The sequence below is a fragment of the Sylvia atricapilla genome, chromosome 3, assembly GCF_009819655.1.
Source record: "Sylvia atricapilla isolate bSylAtr1 chromosome 3, bSylAtr1.pri, whole genome shotgun sequence".
Taxonomy (NCBI): domain Eukaryota; kingdom Metazoa; phylum Chordata; class Aves; order Passeriformes; family Sylviidae; genus Sylvia; species Sylvia atricapilla.
The window spans coordinates 23,177,287-23,195,350 of NC_089142.1; the positions used below are offsets into that span (position 1 = coordinate 23,177,287).

General features: G+C 41.0%; 1 protein-coding gene and 1 long non-coding RNA gene across 3 annotated transcripts in view; one reads left to right on the forward strand and one right to left on the reverse strand.

The window, feature by feature from the left end:
- Positions 1 to 9,205, forward strand: part of AGPAT5 (1-acylglycerol-3-phosphate O-acyltransferase 5) — a 52,609-nt gene extending 43,404 nt beyond the window's left edge. Inside the window, exons 7-8 of the mRNA XM_066314911.1 lie at positions 4,719 to 4,842; positions 6,669 to 9,205. Coding sequence (XP_066171008.1) covers positions 4,719 to 4,842; positions 6,669 to 6,894 — 350 coding nt within the window. The 3' untranslated portion in view covers positions 6,895 to 9,205. The remainder of the gene's footprint in view (positions 1 to 4,718; positions 4,843 to 6,668) is intronic.
- On the reverse strand, positions 5,132 to 16,647 carry LOC136358846 (uncharacterized). 2 transcript variants are annotated; one of them, XR_010743171.1, is made up of 4 exons: positions 16,552 to 16,647; positions 15,946 to 16,168; positions 10,395 to 10,543; positions 5,132 to 5,258 (listed from the first exon to the last, which is right to left on the reverse strand). It is a non-coding gene; the product is annotated as an uncharacterized lncRNA (long non-coding RNA). The 2 variants fall into 2 exon arrangements; XR_010743170.1 differs by lacking the exon at positions 5,132 to 5,258 and having other exon boundaries at positions 9,995 to 10,543.
- Positions 16,648 to 18,064: the final 1,417 nt, after the last annotated feature.

Below are 18,064 nucleotides of genomic sequence, written 5' to 3' on the forward strand. Positions count from 1 at the left end.
CCATTTCTCACTTCAAAATGTCCCCCATCTCCTGAGCTGTATCCTCATTACTCTGTGCCCCTTATGCATGCATGAGGGCACTGATTTCTGTGTGCATGTAAGTCCTTGCAGAAGGGATTGGCAATATTCCTAAGAGCTCTATTCCTCAAGTGCAGGCTTGTTTCCTGGCTGTGAGCTTCAGTCTGGACTGCACAGCATTCCCTCCACGCTTCCTTATATCCCCAGTACTCGCAGGTACTGGTGCTGCTCCTCCGATGCTGCCCGGGGCAACTCCTGCCATCAACCTCCCCTGGCCTGGGATGTTTGCTTTCCTGTCTAGGGCTGCTTTGCTCTATGGCTGCTTTATTTTGTTAGAGCAAGTCGTGAAATAGTTTCCTGTCAGCTCAGCTTGGGATGATGGAAAGCATGAAGCTGAGAAACAACACGGCACTTAAATTTATGTTTGTTTTGCTGTTTGATTGTTAATTTGGTGTACAAAGTAAATGGAAGTGGAGAGATAGGATTTCTTTCTTTGAAGAGGAGATAGTTTACAAACTGCTTTGGTAGCTGAACACTGAAATCTAGACTAATGCAAGTTTAAGAAGTGGAGAAAGAATCTACAGTTCAGAAGAATGTCTCTGCTGTCATGGTTTTGCCTGTAAAAGTATTAAACAACACACCATATTCTCTTACTGAAGAGACATACTTTTACACATTTGAAATGCTAGTTACTTAGAACAAATACACATTATTCAGATTTCACTTTCCTGTGATATCAACTATCAGTTTATCACAAACATTACTGTAATCTGTTAAAACAGGAGAGATTTGGGGGCTCTGTAAGTGGACACAACTAAGTCAGGCCTCAGTTTGTCCCTTTTGAATTTTGAAGGACTTTGGCAACAGTTACATTGCAGTAGAAGAGCCAATGTAGGAGGTTGAAATCTGAGCTACTTTATTGCTGTCATATTTAAAGTGCATACAAAAATAGACTTCATTAGTAATTGAAAACTGGAATATCTGTTTAAGTATAACACTGCTGTCACAACTTTCTTAAGGGACAAGGCAAATAATTGGAGTGGTGGAATGAATTTACATGGTTCAGAAGGGGAAGGTGGTCTGAGCACAGTTGTTTGTCCCTTCTCAGTTACAGATATGTCAGTGTTTTGGAGCTTCTCTCCTCCCTCCTCCTCATTTCCCTGGTAATTCTGGTAATTCCAAAGAGAATTAATTGGCTTTTGAAGGTGAGGAGTTGAGGACTGGTAGAATTTTGTGGGAAGAAATATTGGTTTGCAATTAAAAATTCTGGGCATTCAGTTCCTTTCCTGGAGGCCATTGCACCTCATTTGTTAATCCCAGTGCTGCAGTGGCTTCCCCTCTGAAGCCCAGTGTTAATGGGAATCTTGTCCCACTGAAGGTGGGGTACAGTGTCACAGCTCAAGAACAAAAAACATTCAGTCCACTTTATTATTTTCAATTACTTCCTTCTGCTGTGCTTGGTCACTGGAAGCATTATAAACATTCTGTGCTTGTATCTGTTATTGAGCTAGATAGAAAGTTTTATTAGGAAATTATCTCCCACACAAAAGTCAGTCCATTTGGCTCCCACACAAGTTGTTAGTGTTCATTTAACCCTAATTATACAGGGTTCTTGACTAATGCTGTCCCCAACATAATGTTTGCTTGATTTGCATTTCTGTTTTGTCTCTTGAAGGAAAGTTCAAGCTTGCTTGTTTCTGCTGTTAATTATAACAAATTCTGGCAAGTTTAGGAATCTGAAAAGCCTGTCAGATGTTGGCCTTAAGGGCTGGTGTCCCTGAAGTTGGATGTAATTTGCACATAATAAATTGCTTCAATAAGATTTTGTTTCTTAGCTTAATTACATAAGTCTTTTGGGAGTTAAGCTAATGTGAAATTAAGGGTCATGGGACCACCACAAACCTTTGGAGGTTATGGTGATAAAATCCAGCTGTTTCTTCTCACAATCAATCTCCAATATCTTGTCCTTATCCAATGGTGTTCTTTTGTGATTGCTGTGACACTGTAGATTGGGGGAAGGAAAGTTGTGTTAGTTGCATTAAACATTGACATGAATTGGATAATTAAATACTAGTAAGATTACCTGACTTGGTTGACTGCATGCATTACAGTGTCATCTGCAGATGTCCTGATACTCAGGCTTTGGATACAAGGACTTCAAATAAATGTGTGAGAATCATGACCTTCCCCAGAATAGCACGTAAAGTAGCAGATCACACAGTCCAGCGTGAGGCTGAACTAAGTCAAACTCAAAAGGGAGGGTGAGGTTGTTGGGGAAAGCACTGGGATTCACAAAGGTGGGAAATAATGACAAAGTTTAGGACCTTCACATATGGGGATTCAATTTAGAATGGTTGAAGAAGACCAGAGCAGGAAGTGGTAAGAATCAGCTTGCATTCGAACTTGGGCTTAAGGTGGGAAAGACAGCAGCAACACTCTGATATTTGAGAAGGGAATTTTGTTGTCCAAGTAGAATTGTAGAATTGCTACACTTCAGCTTTGGTGGGAGAAGGTGTTTCTTTTGAATACTTGTCTTGAGTTTTGATTGGTTTATAGTTTTCCTTAATAACTTATAACTGACTTATAAGTAACATCAGTAAAGATTTGTTTGCTCCTATGCAGAATGGCCAATGTACTATGAAGAAAAAGAAACATACACTATACAATGCACAGAACCTTTTAAATCTCTCTTAAAGCTGGATCTTCAGCTCTAACTGAATACGCATACCATAGATGCTTTTTATAGGAATCTAGTACAGAAAAAGACCAGATCAGCTGGCTTCCAGGCATTTATTTTCTAGATACAGTTTTGCATACTGTTAGAATGTTCCACTTAATAGGTAATGCCATTCAAGAGGATTTGTGCATCATGAACATTATAAGCATTTAAGACATGGATAGTACATCTGTCATTTTAAGATAATAATAGTACACTTTTAGGTGCTCATATAGTTCCTATAGTGGCCTGGATAGCATCCTTAGAGAACAGCCCTGCAAAATCATTTCTTCACACTAAAGCAAGAGGAAAAAATATTCTTTTAGATTACACCAATTTCTTTGTAAAAGCACTGCACATAAACCTCAAGAAAATGGTCTACATGTACCATCATTCCGGATTCTGAGTCCTTAACTTGCCATCTTAAATACTTAACTGCCATCTAATAGCTGTAGCTAGGAGAAGGTTCTACCAGAAACCTCTTGGCAACAGCTGTGTTTCCTGCTCCATGGCCAAGAGATGGACTCATGCCTGGATGGAGCCTTCATCCAGATCTCCAGCTGATGATGTGTGGCCATGTTGCTCCTTTTACATGTGCTTTGGTGAAGGGCTCTGTGCATGACGTCCAGACAGAACCACACACAGCACCTTACAGATTTCTGTATCCAAGCACCTCAAGGCCTTAGAGATCTCTTTATCTATTTTCCTTCCTTCTCCCTCTGCAAGCACACACACATATTTGCATGAACAGGCTTTTAAAATTCCTTAAGGCAATTTCTAGTGTGTGATAAGGACTGTTTTTACAACAGAGTCCTTACAAATCAATAATCCTGTAAAGATGAAAAAACCAATAAGGGGATATCTGCTTTGGCAGACAACAATAAAGATGTACATGCTGTAACAATTTATTTGCACATTCATTCCTCCAGATACCCCTTACAGTTACGGGTCAAAGTCTTCCATGCATCTGCACTGCTGTCCGAAAAATGTCAACAACCTAAAGGGACCACCCAGCCTGTGTTTCATTTGTTGCCTGTATGTATTGTAGGAAGGCACTTCTGCTCCCTTTGCAAAATAGGATGACTATCCAAATTTCTGAGGACTTCTATCCTCACATCATCTCTCTCCAGGGATATTGTGGTTACTGCAGTACCCTTTGCTACTGATAAATGCAAATGGTTACCAATACGCACTGCACAGGATTTCACATTTACAACATGCAGTATATTATAGTAATCATGCCCAATAGTTGTACCACTTGTTAGTTGTAAGAAATCCCACAAGGCCATTTGAGTAATGGAGTTTTGTTTGTCCTTAATGCTTGCTTGGTAAGTTTGTCTAGGGACAAATTGAGGAAATGGGGCTGGGGGGAGCAAGGGGGAGGTGGTTTGCAACAGGGTTGTCTCGGGCTCTGTGAGACAGAAGAAAAATGAAGGGATACAAAATGGAAAGCAGCATTTTGTTCTGAATCTTCTGCCCTGTTGCACTTTTTAATTATAGGTTATTGCTTAAACTAAGCATTCTGTCTCCTGGAGATGCTTTGGGAGATTTCCCAAAACTGTAATTTCAGTTTTGTCATCCAGCAACAAACAAAATTTAGATTTTAAAAAGGACAAGCAAAGAGGATTACTAACTTTAAACAAAATTGCAGAATGGATAACTGTATGACATCAAAGTTACTGTATCCAACACTATTGAATGAGTAGACTGCTGCTGAGGTAATGTTTTCAAGCACAGGCTTTTACAGTTAGCAAGGTGTATGTTAGGACAGTTCTTCCATGCTGTACATGATAGTGGTCCACCATTGCAAGTGTGTAGGCCAGATGGTTTCTAAGTTCAGTGAAGTGCTCAGGATCTGACCATAAGGAAGGAAGGTTTTTGAGCACTGAAGTTAGGCTTCCAAGGCACTTACAATCAGTTTTTTTTGTGTATTCATAACTCGGTGTTTTTCTAATTCATTCATGTTGTTTTGCTCTCTTCTTAGAGTTTCTGTGTAAGGAATGCCCAAGAGTTCATATTTTCATTGACCGGATTGAACTGAAGGACATTCCCGAAGAGCAGATGTATATGAGAAGGTGGCTTCATGAACGTTTTGAAATAAAGGATAAGTGAGTAGAAATATGTAGAACTTTCTGTTTCAAGAATCTGTCTTATTTATTTTATATTAACAAATACACATACCCATGATTTCTGTGTAACCAGCAGTGCCAGCTGTATGGCTCTCTGAAGAGGGGCGATGTTGGTACTCCTATTAATATAATATAATATAATATAATATAATATAATATAATATAATATAATATAATATAATATACAGTATACTATAACATATAATACACTATAATATAACATATAATACACTATAATATAACCTTGTGGTTAAACTTTTTGCTCAGGAGGTTGGCATTCCTTGGAGTTTGACCTTCTTTAGATTGAAGAAGTGTGAGTCTGTGTTCCAGGCAAGACTCATATTACTCTCCATTCATCTTCTTGTAGTTAAGTTCTGTGTAGGAATGTAAGATGCCTGTGGTAGGCAAGCAAGAAAAAGCAGCATGATTCTGCCCTTGTAATCAGTGTTAACTTGGAGTGATAGAGGGGCAGGTCTTGTTCTAATCTCTTCTGCCAAAATTGTTTACCAATTTTTCATCCAGACAGCAACTGGATAAAAACACAGTTAACCCCAAAATTCCTACCTTCACTGGGGAAACGAGGTGAAATAGAAGTTTCATCAGTTCATTTTTGAATTGTGGCAGAAGTAAAGTGCCTGGCTTCCTCCAGCATCTCCAGATAAGGTCCCTAATGAGTATATGCAGCAGATCCTGGGAGATCTTGTTCTCCAGAAGGACTTTGTGCCTGAATGTAGGATTTAAGTATTGTTTGAGAGATGGTGGTTAAATTTGCCAGATCTGAAGTACTGCTTAAGGAAGCTGAATCTGTTTACTTTCTAAATCCTTAAATACTTTGAGTGAGACAGAAATTTCCCTGGTTCTTCAGTTCTGTTCTGCTTTAATACTGTTCTGCCAGTCTCACACTGGATGAAAGTAAAAAAAGTATTAATTTCTCCTGAATGTTAACCTTATATAGAAGACTGTCTATATAAAGTTTACATGTTTACATGTCTGTAAACATGGCACTGTTACTAAAGTGTTTAAGACATTTAGGATCACTAAAAAGTTTTTCTTTTCTTTACTTTTGAAAGATAGAAAGTCTGAATTTAATTTAAATAGATAAGGAGCTGATACATAAAATAAAAGGCTATCCAGTGTCTGTTCCTTTAGTTATCTAGCAAAGTTGAACAAAACTGAATCATCTGTGTGTCATTGTAAGCTCCTGTTCACTGGAACATCTTTCCTGGGACCAAAGCAGTCTGTCAGGCAAATTTAGAGATAGTTAAAACAAGACCTTAGAATTTCCTGACCCATTTATTACTGTTTTTTTAAAACTAGGAGGAAAAAAAGTTACTACTCAGCCAGTGATGTAACATCTTACTGTTGCATGTTTAGCTTCCAATATATTCAGTGTCTTGTAGAACCTTCATTATTTATTAGTTTATTTTATGAAGATACTTCTTCTTCCTCCTCCTTTGATGCTCAGCATATTGTTTTGTCCTACAATATTGTCAATGCTCTGGGCTTTTCTGCTAAATGCTGAATGAAAACAATTCTTGTCAACTTTTATATTCACTTTTGCAGTTGATGCACAAGGAAAATATGGCCTTAATGCTTACAAGGGTTCAAGTCGAGTATTTCAACATGCATCATATTTGTAAGGTGTACTCATTGTTTGGACTTGTTACACAGAAAAACTGCTATGTATTATGAGATCATTTGTTAAAAATGTTTGGTTAGAAGCAGTTACTGGATAAAAGTAAGGTTGGTTAAAGTGTCTTAAGCTACTGTCTGACTTTGACCATCTCCTTTTTCTCTGCTTATAGGTTACTAATAGAATTTTATGATGCAAAGGATTCTAAAAGAAGAAATAAGTTCCCTGGGAAAAGTGTTCATTCCAAACTAAGCCTCAAGAAAACTTTGCCATCATTGCTGTTTTTAGGTGGCCTGACTGCTAGTATGCTTCTGACAGAATCAGGAAGAAAACTCTATGTAAAAACATGGATATATGGAACTTTAATTGGCTGCCTGTGGGTTAGCATTAAACCATAAGCAGATGTTAGTCTCCAATCAGTGAAATGTGCGGTCTTTTCTTGCACATTGCACCAAATTTTTTCCTGACTTTATAGAAAAAAGTGTAAATAAAGCCTTATTGATCGAATACTGGAAATAATAGATTTTGTGATTTAAGCCTCTGTGTGGTTGGTCTGGGGAAAATAAATGTAGATTTTCAATTTGCTACTGATTTTTGCTGGAATACTGACAGATAAACCAAGTCGTATGATAAATTGCTTTCCCCATGAACTAACATCTATCTCTCTGCAGATTTGAAGAACTATGAGTTATGCATAAGGGTGTCTTATGTGGACCTGTGAATGTATTTACAGAGATTAATTTAGGGCATATATTTATTCTTCTGATATTCATGTTGAATTTTTGTTACTCTTTGGTGCATTACAGCAGCTCAGTTGCATCTATCCCAGCTGTATGGCAACTAAAATCAAAACTTCTTTTTTTGTTGTTCATTTAGCTCTTCAGTTTTCACTAAATACTGTGTTATTTAAAAGGGACTGTGTAAGCTGGCAAATCATGAGATGTTACCAGAAGCAGAATAAAATGTTCCTGAGAATTATTGTTCATGGGGAAGAAGCTCTGTTTATCTAGTGCATGATTTTTGATTATATTGCAGTATTAGGTGATTATTTTACATACGCAAAACATTAAATTGTACCGAGCAAACAGCTTATTTTGCGCACCTGGTATTTGTGCATAAAAGGAATGTGTGCAGTGTAAGGAAATGTGGAGTTCTTGTTTCTGGTCACAGCCCTTGTAGCCTCCCTTGTGTCTGCATTACCCCTCGCATCATGAGTGCTCAGCTGAGCTCACACTCTTCCATGTGTATGTGCCATAAGCAGAAGTTTCCTGTTACCTCACAGTTTTCTGGAAGCAAACCTTGTTGTTTGGGAAGTGCACAGAATCACTGTAGCTTCAGGAGTGGGAACAAGGAACCTTCAGATGTTCCTGCGAAATCTGGAGTGTGTGCCTTTCCCACTGACCTGATTTAGCCTGGTGTTTCATAGGCTGGCAGTCACCTCTGTGCTGTAGTACCCCACTAGATTATGAGTCATTCTAGGCCATGCAGACTGCACTTAGGTTGAAGTTATGGGTTTGATGTACATAATTTGCACAGTAGATAATAGTCACTGAAATGCATATCCTATCAGTATTTCACCTGCTTGAAAATACACTTTAAAAAGCAAAATCAACAAACCCTTTGAAAGTCTGTGATTCCCAAGGCTGGTATATTTGTTGGGGAAAGCCATTTCCTGATTCAAGGGAACAGTCTATATGTATAGCAGTGGGGTAGGAAAGAAGATGTATTTTATCTTCTTCCATTAGATAATTGGATTTGCTGTATCAAAATTTAAAAACTAGAGAATATTTTTATATCACACTTGCAAGCTTTAAATGTGCATCTCTTTCTAGCTTCAGTATGATTTGTCTTGTTTTAGAGTCCATTGTGAGTTAAACATCTCTTGAAATTATATCTCAGTTTTTCAGATTCCACCATGGCCAGTTAATTAAAGGTTTTACCATGTGGGGTTGTTTTGGGTTTTTTTTTTAACAGTGTTACAGAGGAATTACAGTTCCACCTTAAAATCATTCAGTACCACTTTCAGTTTGCAGTTCTGTGTCCTTCCATAATGGATTTTGTCACTGGAGTTATTTATATCAGTGATTGATTCAGGATATGTTGATGAACCATTTTAAAAACAATGACTGGGAACAATGTTGAAAAACAGTATTGTTATGAGGCTGTGAAACAAAACAAAAAAAAAAAAAAGCCATTTTATGTAACAGCCAAATGTGCTTACATGTAGTTCTTCCTATTCTCAGCTGACTGTTATCAGTGGGTACAACCAGAAGGCAACGTTCCTATGTTAGTGTGAGTATTTTCAGTCGTGGAATGAAATTTTACTCTGACATGACTAAATTTCTTTGTAACAGCTAAGAATAACATTAGTTTATACATCAAAAATAAATGCAAACTGTTTAATTCATTTGTAGGAAAATAACTGCTATTTTGGAGAGCCTGATTACATGAAATATTGGATCTCTCTTGCTGTTTAAGTACCAGGAATATAATTGACACAGTGCAGCAAACAAAAGCGGATGTTTATTTTGAACCTTATTCCCTATGTTAATCTTTTTTTTTTTAACTTGCCATTAATTTATAAAGTTTTGAAACTGTAATTTGCTGATGTATTTGGCATTGGGAGTATCACATGCTATTTCTAAATATGCACTGATATTAACTTGAAATATTTCTTCATTAAAATAAGAAGAGCCAATGCTCATTCAACTTTTCTGTTCTGTCTGCTTGTTCAATTTTTTCTGCACTTTAATATTTGTAATTTGGAACCATTTCAACAAAGGCTACAAGTGTGGTTTTAAGTCCCCCATGGAAGGGCTTATGTGAGAAGCAGTCAGCTGAAAGAAAACAACTTTGTCTTTTTTTCCCACGCAGCCAGAAATGTGTTGGAATTGATCTGTGCTTGTTCCAATGCAACACGCCACCAGGTCAGTCGAATTGCAGTAGCTTTTCACCCTTGAGCACCTATACCATTTGCTGCTTGTTACTGATGTTCATTAGTGTGTAGGACCAGCTTCTGTCCAGGAATTGACCTCAGTGGCGATAGGCCTTGGCCTGACAGCACTGACAGAGTATGGAGAGACCCAGGGCCAGGGAAGAGGTACTGCAAACAAATACCTGAAGCATATCTTGGTAGCCATGCCATCAAAGTTGTAGTGATGTGTTAAATCTCAGAAGGACCTTTATGTTCAAAAACTGCCTTTGCCAGCTGTATCAGTGCCTCTGATAAGAGCTGTTTCCCTCCCACAAGTAACACTCTATGCACAAGCTGTGTGTAAAACTTGCAAGATCACCACTAAATGCTAGTTCTACAATGACATTCTTGTGTTTACTTTTGGGGAAGGAATTCAGTTAAGCAAACATTAACTTACTTGATGGAGAACACAAAAAGTGAAGTGATAAAACATTGTGTGATACTGGAGCAAAGAAATTACTGAGAGGGACATGAGAGGCTCCACCAGATGCAGTCCTTTCCTAACTACTCTGAAGCATTTTACTGTAATACTTGGGGTTTTTTCTCCTTTCAGTCAAATGTATCATACCTGTAAAACTTTTTTTAGTACTTAAAAGTTGGCTCCTGATTGTTTTGGTATTTTAGCATGCAGAGAACGTATATACTTACTTCAAGGGAGAGAGAGGTAACTATTTTGTGTTAGGACAATGCAGAGGACCATGAGCATGTTTGAAATTTTTGGCTCAATGTTAAAAGTGAAAAAAGATACTTTTCCTGTCACTACCTACAAAACAAAATAAAACAAAAAAAACAAAACAAAAAAAACACCACCTTAATGAAATTTCAACTGTGTGGTCGAAAACCAGCTAACAGGTTCAAGATCTTGGCACTGGCTTTATAAATGCTTTTCTGCTCTAAATATGGAAACCAGAGTTTGGTCCTAACCTGCAATTCTAGGTCACTTTAGCAGAGTGGCTCTGGTGGCAGGGCTTGGAGCAAACACAGTGAGGTTTCTCTTGTCCTCATTTTCATGTTTTTGCCTGTCTCATCCATTTGGAGCTCTGTGCTTCCAGTGAAGTGTGCTGCGCAATTTGCTGAGCATAAGATAAAAGAAGAAATTGTTACTTTAGTTTGTATAATGGCAAAAGTCACAGACATAAAACACAGCATGTCCAGAGAAGGAAAAGCAACAACAATCCAAAACAAAGATTAGAAATATCAGGTCTAGTCAGGAATGACCACATCTGATTCCAGGGAAAATTTGTTTTGTGTGTGAGAACCAGTTTCCCTGTCAGCATGGAGAATGACACCTGTCCTGTTTCAGTCCCAGATTTGCAGTTTTACCCCAGGCTGACTGCAGTCTCCTTTTTCTAATGAATTTTTCAGCACTTTTCAGACTGATGCGAATCTTGCGTTTACTTCATTCTTCTGGAACTGAAGAATTTCTCTATTTGTTTTCAGCCTGATAAACTGGTGACAGACCATTGCCACCCACCTCCTTCTAATATGTTCTCCTTTAGACGACTGGCATTTGGTGGGCAGATGCCAGAGGAAAGGCAAGGATCTGTTGCTGGTGGGCTGGAAGGAGGCATTGCTGTTGAAAGAGGAGGTGTAGAGCTCTGAGCTACTTGGTCTAGTAGAATGTGTCCCTGCCCATGGCAGGTGTCTTGGAACTAGATAGTCTTTAAGGTCCCTTCCAACCAAACTACTCTGAAGTCTCTGTTGGACATCCGAGACTGATCTCCCTCCCTCCTGCCTGTGCCAGAGCCTGCTCCTTCACTGACTGGCACTTGGCATGGCTTTGAGTAAAGGCAAAGGCCAGACACTCCCCTGAAAAACAGTGACTTGTTCCTGGGTCATATTTATGATGTGAAAGCTCCATTAGTTAGGCTTGTACAAACTATTCCACAGCCTTTTATCTTCTGTGGGAACTCAGTTTTCGAAGGACATTTTGATGCCTTTGTTTGTATTCCCTGTGTGACTAATTCGAACCAGAGCCATTTCAACCTGTTTGCCTGACAGGCCCAGAGAACCTATAGAGGATGCAGATGTTCAGGGCCAGAGGTTGCTGCCAGTTTTCTGGCTGTGCAGTGGCAGAGATGCTGGTCAGAACTGCTGGGCTCCCCACAAATCCTCTGCAGAAAACATGCCCCTCAAATTCCAGTCCCACCATCACAGCCTGTGAGAGGCATCACCATACCTGCCAGTACAAACGGTTTCAGGGTGGTAGGTCCTAAAACCCACCTGGCTTGTTTGCGAAGTATCCAGGATGTGGTGTTCTCTCCATAGGGTAGGCTGGGCTTCATTGCTGCTTTGAAGCATGGATGAGCTACAACTTGCAGAGTTATACCTACTTTAGGGCATCAAAGCCCAGGCTCTGGGATGAGAAGTAGGACATACAGTCTCAAAAACTCCTGGCCTGAGAAAAATGAGAGATACTTTACTTTTCCCACCATTCCATGCCCTCAGGGAGTCCCCAGTGCTGCTTTTCACCAGGCTAGGTTGGAAAAGATTTGAAGATCTATAGGGCCAGCATGACTATCTGATGCCAAAGGCATTGGCTGAGTATGTGGATATCTGCATTCAGCTTTGGTCCTGGGGCATTTCTGAACTGCCCTAGGAGCAGGTGGAACCAGAGATGGCCACAGCTCACACCAGTCTGCAGGCAGAGGTTACAGAGAGAGGAATAGGGAAAGGGTTCCACCCTGAAGTGCCGCATTTTTGAAGTGCCTTTCCTTGTTAGGAGTGGGTCTGGCACCGTGGGCACCAGCAGATCTTGCCACCACTACAGTTGTTGTGTCCCACACTCTGCACCAAGACCCTCCTTGACTGTCTTCTTTAGGGACGCTCACAAAGGCTGAAATTGCCAAAGCAGTTTTGAATTTCTGGATATAACCAGACCCTGGCCTTATTTAACTCTGCAACTCCTTCATCCAGTTGGAACCATAAGGGAAACAGATTTTAATTTCAAGTTGGCCAAGATGGGAGAGTTGACATTGTAATGATCCCAAAAAGTATCAAATGCTGTACAACATCAAGCACAAATAGAAGAATATGCAGATTTCTCAAGACTGAAACCTGAACTGGAGGTATTAAGTTAAATTACTTTTCATGGTGTATGCATTACAGTCACTGGTTAAGGCTGTCATGGTTTACAGGCATTTGCATCTCCTATAGTTTCCTATTGCACTTCTGGCAGAAACACTATAGGCCCAGAAAATGGCATTGCCTTTATGCTAGTTTGCACCCAAGCACTTTCAAGTCTTGCATGATAAACAGGCTATAAAATTTTGCCTCTAATCTGTATAATCTATGAGTATTTTTTGGCTTCTATAAACTACGAAGTCTTCGCTTTTTGTCACACGAGGTATAAAAAAAGTTTGTTTGACTTTAGTATGTTTGACTTTAGGATGCTTTAGTAAATTCCTGTTTATCACAAAGGATTGCATTAGTATGGTCACATACTGAGAAATGCTGTAAAGACTTAAAAACACACACACTGTTTTTATAGCCAGGGGAGATAAATCAAAATGCAGAAATATTTCTTCCTGGAATCCCACACTTGTAGCTAGGACTTGGTTGTAGTCATAGGTGAATAACCTGGTTCACGCAGCTGTTTAAAGACAGAGAAATAGAAGTTGCTGGAGAAATGGTGTTTTTATTGTCCAGAAAAGGAAAGGTATTCCAAAGAGCTGAAAAATAACTCTTCATAACCCATAGTAGTACTGTTGGCACAGGATATGGTATTGTTCTCTAAGTTTAAACAGTAATAAGAGATTGTATCCTGATACTGTCAATTGTATTCCTGGCAAAATCACAAGAGATTCAAGAAGTCTCAATACTTAGAACACATCCCCTTTTGCACAGCAGGGCTGGAAATGCCAAGTGGCTGCTGTCGCTGGCTCATCCTGTGTATTGCTTTGGAATGCTGGCTGCTGCTTTCAGAGCTAGTTTAACAACTATTCTTGGCAGCACAAACACGTATGAAAGCAGAGGTGTGAACAGGGAGCTGTGCCATCACCAGGGATGCTGGGCACTGTGATAAAGCCTGGGCACCCCATCAATTAGCCCTGCAGAAGCCAGGAATGGGAACTCAGGCCCACACAGAGCTGCAGTCGTGGTGACACAACCACGTATCTGTTTGAAGAGCAGCTCTCGGCACAAGGGTGGGCACTGGCAGCACCACAGGGGTTACACCACGTGCATGGCAGAGGCAGCATGTGCATGGCAGAAGCAGTGTCTCCAGGGACCACACCAGGCTCAGCTGAATTAAACAGAGACTTTTCCTTTTTTAATAGAACAAATATTTAATATTTTTATATATATATTAAAAATATTTAATAGATTCCTTTTTTAAAAGAACAAATTTGAAGCTTTAAAAAAATGGTCCTCTCCAAATTATAAGACATCCTGGAAAGGAAGGAGTTCTCCTGAACCCTCCAAGTTTGGAGTAATTTTGTGATCAAATGATGCCATAAAATAATTGAATAAAGGTCTGCCAGGCTGCAGGTTCTCACCTCTTTCTTCTTTCTCAGCTCAGGTCAAATCTTTTCACAAGCAGTTATAAGCTTCCCTTATTCCTTAGATGCCTGTCCTAAATTAAGCCTAGTTTGCAGAAGAATTTAGGACTTGCAGATGCTGGAGAAGAACATGCACACGTCACTACACCTGGTACAATGTACTTGGATTGAATAATCAAGAAATACTTCCAGGCTCTGCTTTTCTGTTTGTAATATGATGGCAGTACTCTTCCTTGCATTTAGAGGTGTTCAACAAACACTTTATTTTGTGAAGTTTTGGTGCTTTTTTTATAATATTCACCATGACAGTATCAGACAGAAATGTGTGACTCTGTCTTCATAGCCAGGTTTATTTACCAAGGAGCCAGTAAGGGATGGGAAGACCATCTGAGTGACCTCAAGTGTTCTTAAATGAGCTCAGAATAACATGCAGAGAGGCCAAAATGAGATCCTTCACATCCTTTTCCCACAAATCACTTTTCAGTTGCCTCCATGCTTTGTTGTGCTTCAGTCTCCTCTCTGTCCCCTAATTTCCACCTCAGTGTTTACACACTTCAGGTTCCCCCAGCTCTCTGCCAGGACTCTGTTCCAAGTCTACTTTTCCAAATTATCTCCTTCTCTTGTATGTCTCACTTTCTCTAAATGCAGTTCAACTAATATCCTTCATGTAGACTGAAAACAAACAGTTTTTAAAAAAACCTAAAAATCTGTACTTTCAAGTATCTGGATTTAGAACTGCTTTGGCCTGAAGCACTTAGGAATTGCAAGTTCTAGGGAAGTCCCACTCCAGGCCCTGGAGCATGTCCCATGCTCATGAAATCACTAGAGAACAAAGCCTGCAATTCTAGCTGGCCTCTGGCAAGCACGTGTGAACTGCAGCTGGCTTGGTTTTTATCCAAAGCTCAGTGAATTGACCAAATTTTCACTGAGAGTATAAAAAGTCCATCTCAACAGTAAGGTTAAATTTTGTCCAGTTCCAAGTCTCTCTTGCAATTTAAAAAAAAAAAGGCACCACTGCTTTTCAAGGATTTCCAGAATACGGGGGGAGGGGGGGGGGGGCGGAAGTGGGTTTTTGTCTTCAATCTGGCCATGATTAGGTTAAGAAAAAAAGATGCTCTCAGAAACATGAAAAGTTTTGGCTGAAACTTTGAAAAAAAACCCCAGCCTTCAACACACACCTGGCAAGCAAAGTGTAGCTTAAATAGTTTCTAATTGGGCAAAAGTAATAATAAAAAATATTTATAAATTATAAATAAGCCCAAGATTGAGAAGACAAATGCATTGGGCAGTCCAAAACTTGGGTTGCACTATCAGCCATGTATGAAAGCTTGCATCTTTCCCTCCCTCAGCCTCAAACTCTCAGAAAATTTGGACTCGAGGATTGATGTGGGATTGGCTGTGGTTTGGATCAGTCTTTGGTTTTAACAGGATGTCTTGAGTGAATCCATTTTATGGCTGCACATATCTCAGATTTGCTTTCCATGTAATGAAGTTTGGCTAACCCAGTAATATATCTAGCAAGCTTGGCTATACAAAAGAGGTTACAAAGGTTTAACTAAACCAAAGGGCTGAAGCAGAGAGCAGCTAAGTAATGCAGAATATCTAAGTGTTTTGTTTCCTCATGTAAGCAAATACTGTGTTTTGTTCACTGAGTATCAGTTTCTAACACTGTTCCTGAGTGTACCTTCATCATCCAGCACTGATGTGTCTCAAGCGCTTGAAATCAGTCCTGCCACCCAGGTGGGGTCAGTGTTGCTATAACCAAACTGGCTGGCTGATATTTCTAACTTCTGCCTGGAAGAATTTTGACAATTTGATTATAAAATGCATTAGAAACATGAGACTTTAAGGCTGAAGGAAAGAATGCAGGCTTTAATTCAAAAGAAAAGTGATTCCTGTCATGAAGAGGACCCTACAGCACACAGTTCTTCAGTCATACAGTATGCCAGAACTACATATTAGCAATAGCCAGATACCTTAAATGTTCAGGCTCATGGGGTTAATTTTTGGGAGTTTCAGCATCCTCATTAGCCCTGCAGACAAGCTGGCCTGCCAGGGCAGCTGGAGTTTGCATCTTCATGCTGTGCAAGTTGGTTGTGAGAGGCAGAGCTGTAAGAACCCAGCACTCCCCCAAGCCTCATATCCTTTTCTGTTCTGGATCCAAGAGTTCCTCTTACACCACCTGCCACCTCAGTGATTCTGTTGAGTTTGCAACAGAGCCAAAGGAGCAGCTTTGGACAAACAGCAGAGATCTCGGTGAAGAGGCAAGTATGAGCCAAGAGGCTTGTGTTTGTTAAGATGTAATTTGTTCACAACAGCAGCAGCTCAGCCAGCATCTTGGATTAAACCCCAGAATTTGGGCCCAGCTGACACATGCAGTGTGGATGCTGTCTTACACGTTGTCTGACATGAGCCTCCCCTTGCTCATATCCACCCCTGAGGCACTCTGCTACCACAGTCCTGTGAGGCTCCATCCTCTCTGTATTTTGCCTTTTTTATTTCTGCTGTCATCATTGACTAAACTTCGGCCCTGAGTACTGAGTACCAGCTACTTTTTTCTCTGAAAATAAACTCAAACTCACCTGTCCTCTCAGCAAGCCACAGTTACCAGAGGGTAACACTCCAGCCCTGCGGGAAGTGAGAGTGGTCAGAACATGGATTCTTAGGCTCCAAGCAATGCCTTGAAGTCTGTGGGAAAGCCAAGGACAAAACTCTCTCAGTCTGGCCTGTGAAATCATAAGGAGGAACCCAAAACAAAGTTGCAGATATCCTCCTCCTGACACCTGGTGTTTTTCCAACTTGTTTACTGGTAGAGGTGTTTACAAAAAGGTGGTGCCCTAAAGGACCAATCCTACTCATTTCAATGAAACACTGTATAAAAAGAATCTGTTTTTCAATAAACTCTGCTATAATGCCCTCTGAAGAAATCAGAGTTCTACGTGTTGTTACATGAACCATCCTGAATGGTAACGATACATCCCTGCAAGCTCAGTCTCTGTTGGAGGCAGGAGCCTGGGGCTGAATGCCCCATCTTAGCCTACTTTCCATGCCCAGTAGCCCTGCAGTGACACGGGCTAGCTCAGCTTTTTGAAGCACTTCATACCTAATTCCTATCCTGGGAGAAGTTCTTACATTGAACTACACAGGAGGACCAGAGAGCTGTGGCAGTGTGTAAGCCAGGGGGCTAGAGCTGTCAGGGGCTAGTTATCATCCAGCAGCACGCACACGCTGATGCCAAGCACGCCCCGGGACTGTGGCCGTGCCCCTCCTGGCATCTGCCCTGGCACTCGGGTCAGCACAGGCCTCTCGTGCCCACAGCAAGCGCACCAGCACACAGGGAACGCATGGGGTGTTTGGGCATAAGGACTGGTAGCCTTTTCTTCACGTTTTCCCACAACAAGGTGCAATTACAAAAGGGAAATGCTGGGTTCTGTTGCAGAGAAGAAGTCAATCCCAGATCTTTCTGTGTGGTTTAGAACAAAGCTTCAAACCTGAGCTGCCCTGCATGTACGGCTCTTGTGACAGTGGCTACTCCAAGGTAGCCAATGCATATGGAGAAGGACAGATGTTCCCTCAGGAGTCCTGTGGCTCCTGTTCCCTCGGGCTGTGTCAGACTCTTTCCACCTGCCCTTTGCAGATAATCCTGCTTTCCCCAAACAAGCCCCAGGCGCAGCCACTGCTGAGAGCCGCCATCTCCTCTTCCCGGCGCGGCCTGAGACAGCGCCTGTGGGAAACCCGGCTGGAAGCGGCCCCGCAGCGAGGCCTGGCTCCCGCGGCAGGGAGAGTGGGCAGCGCTGGGAATAGGGGCCGAGAGGGAGGGCAAGTCCCGAGGTGCAGGGCAGGTACTGTAACACCAGAAGGTAAAGCAGGCAGGAAGGGAGACAATTAAGCACTAATGAGAACAGAGTGTGGTGCCGGTGTTTGCGGGTGCCCGTAGAGATGGGGATCGGTTTGGACACGGCCGGCTCGGGAGGGAAGGGAAGGGAAGGGAAGGGAAGGGAAGGGAAGGGAAGGGAAGGGAAGGGAAGGGAAGGGAAGGGAAGGGAAGGGAAGGGAAGGGAAGGGAAGGGAAGGGAAGGGAAGGGAAGGGAAGGG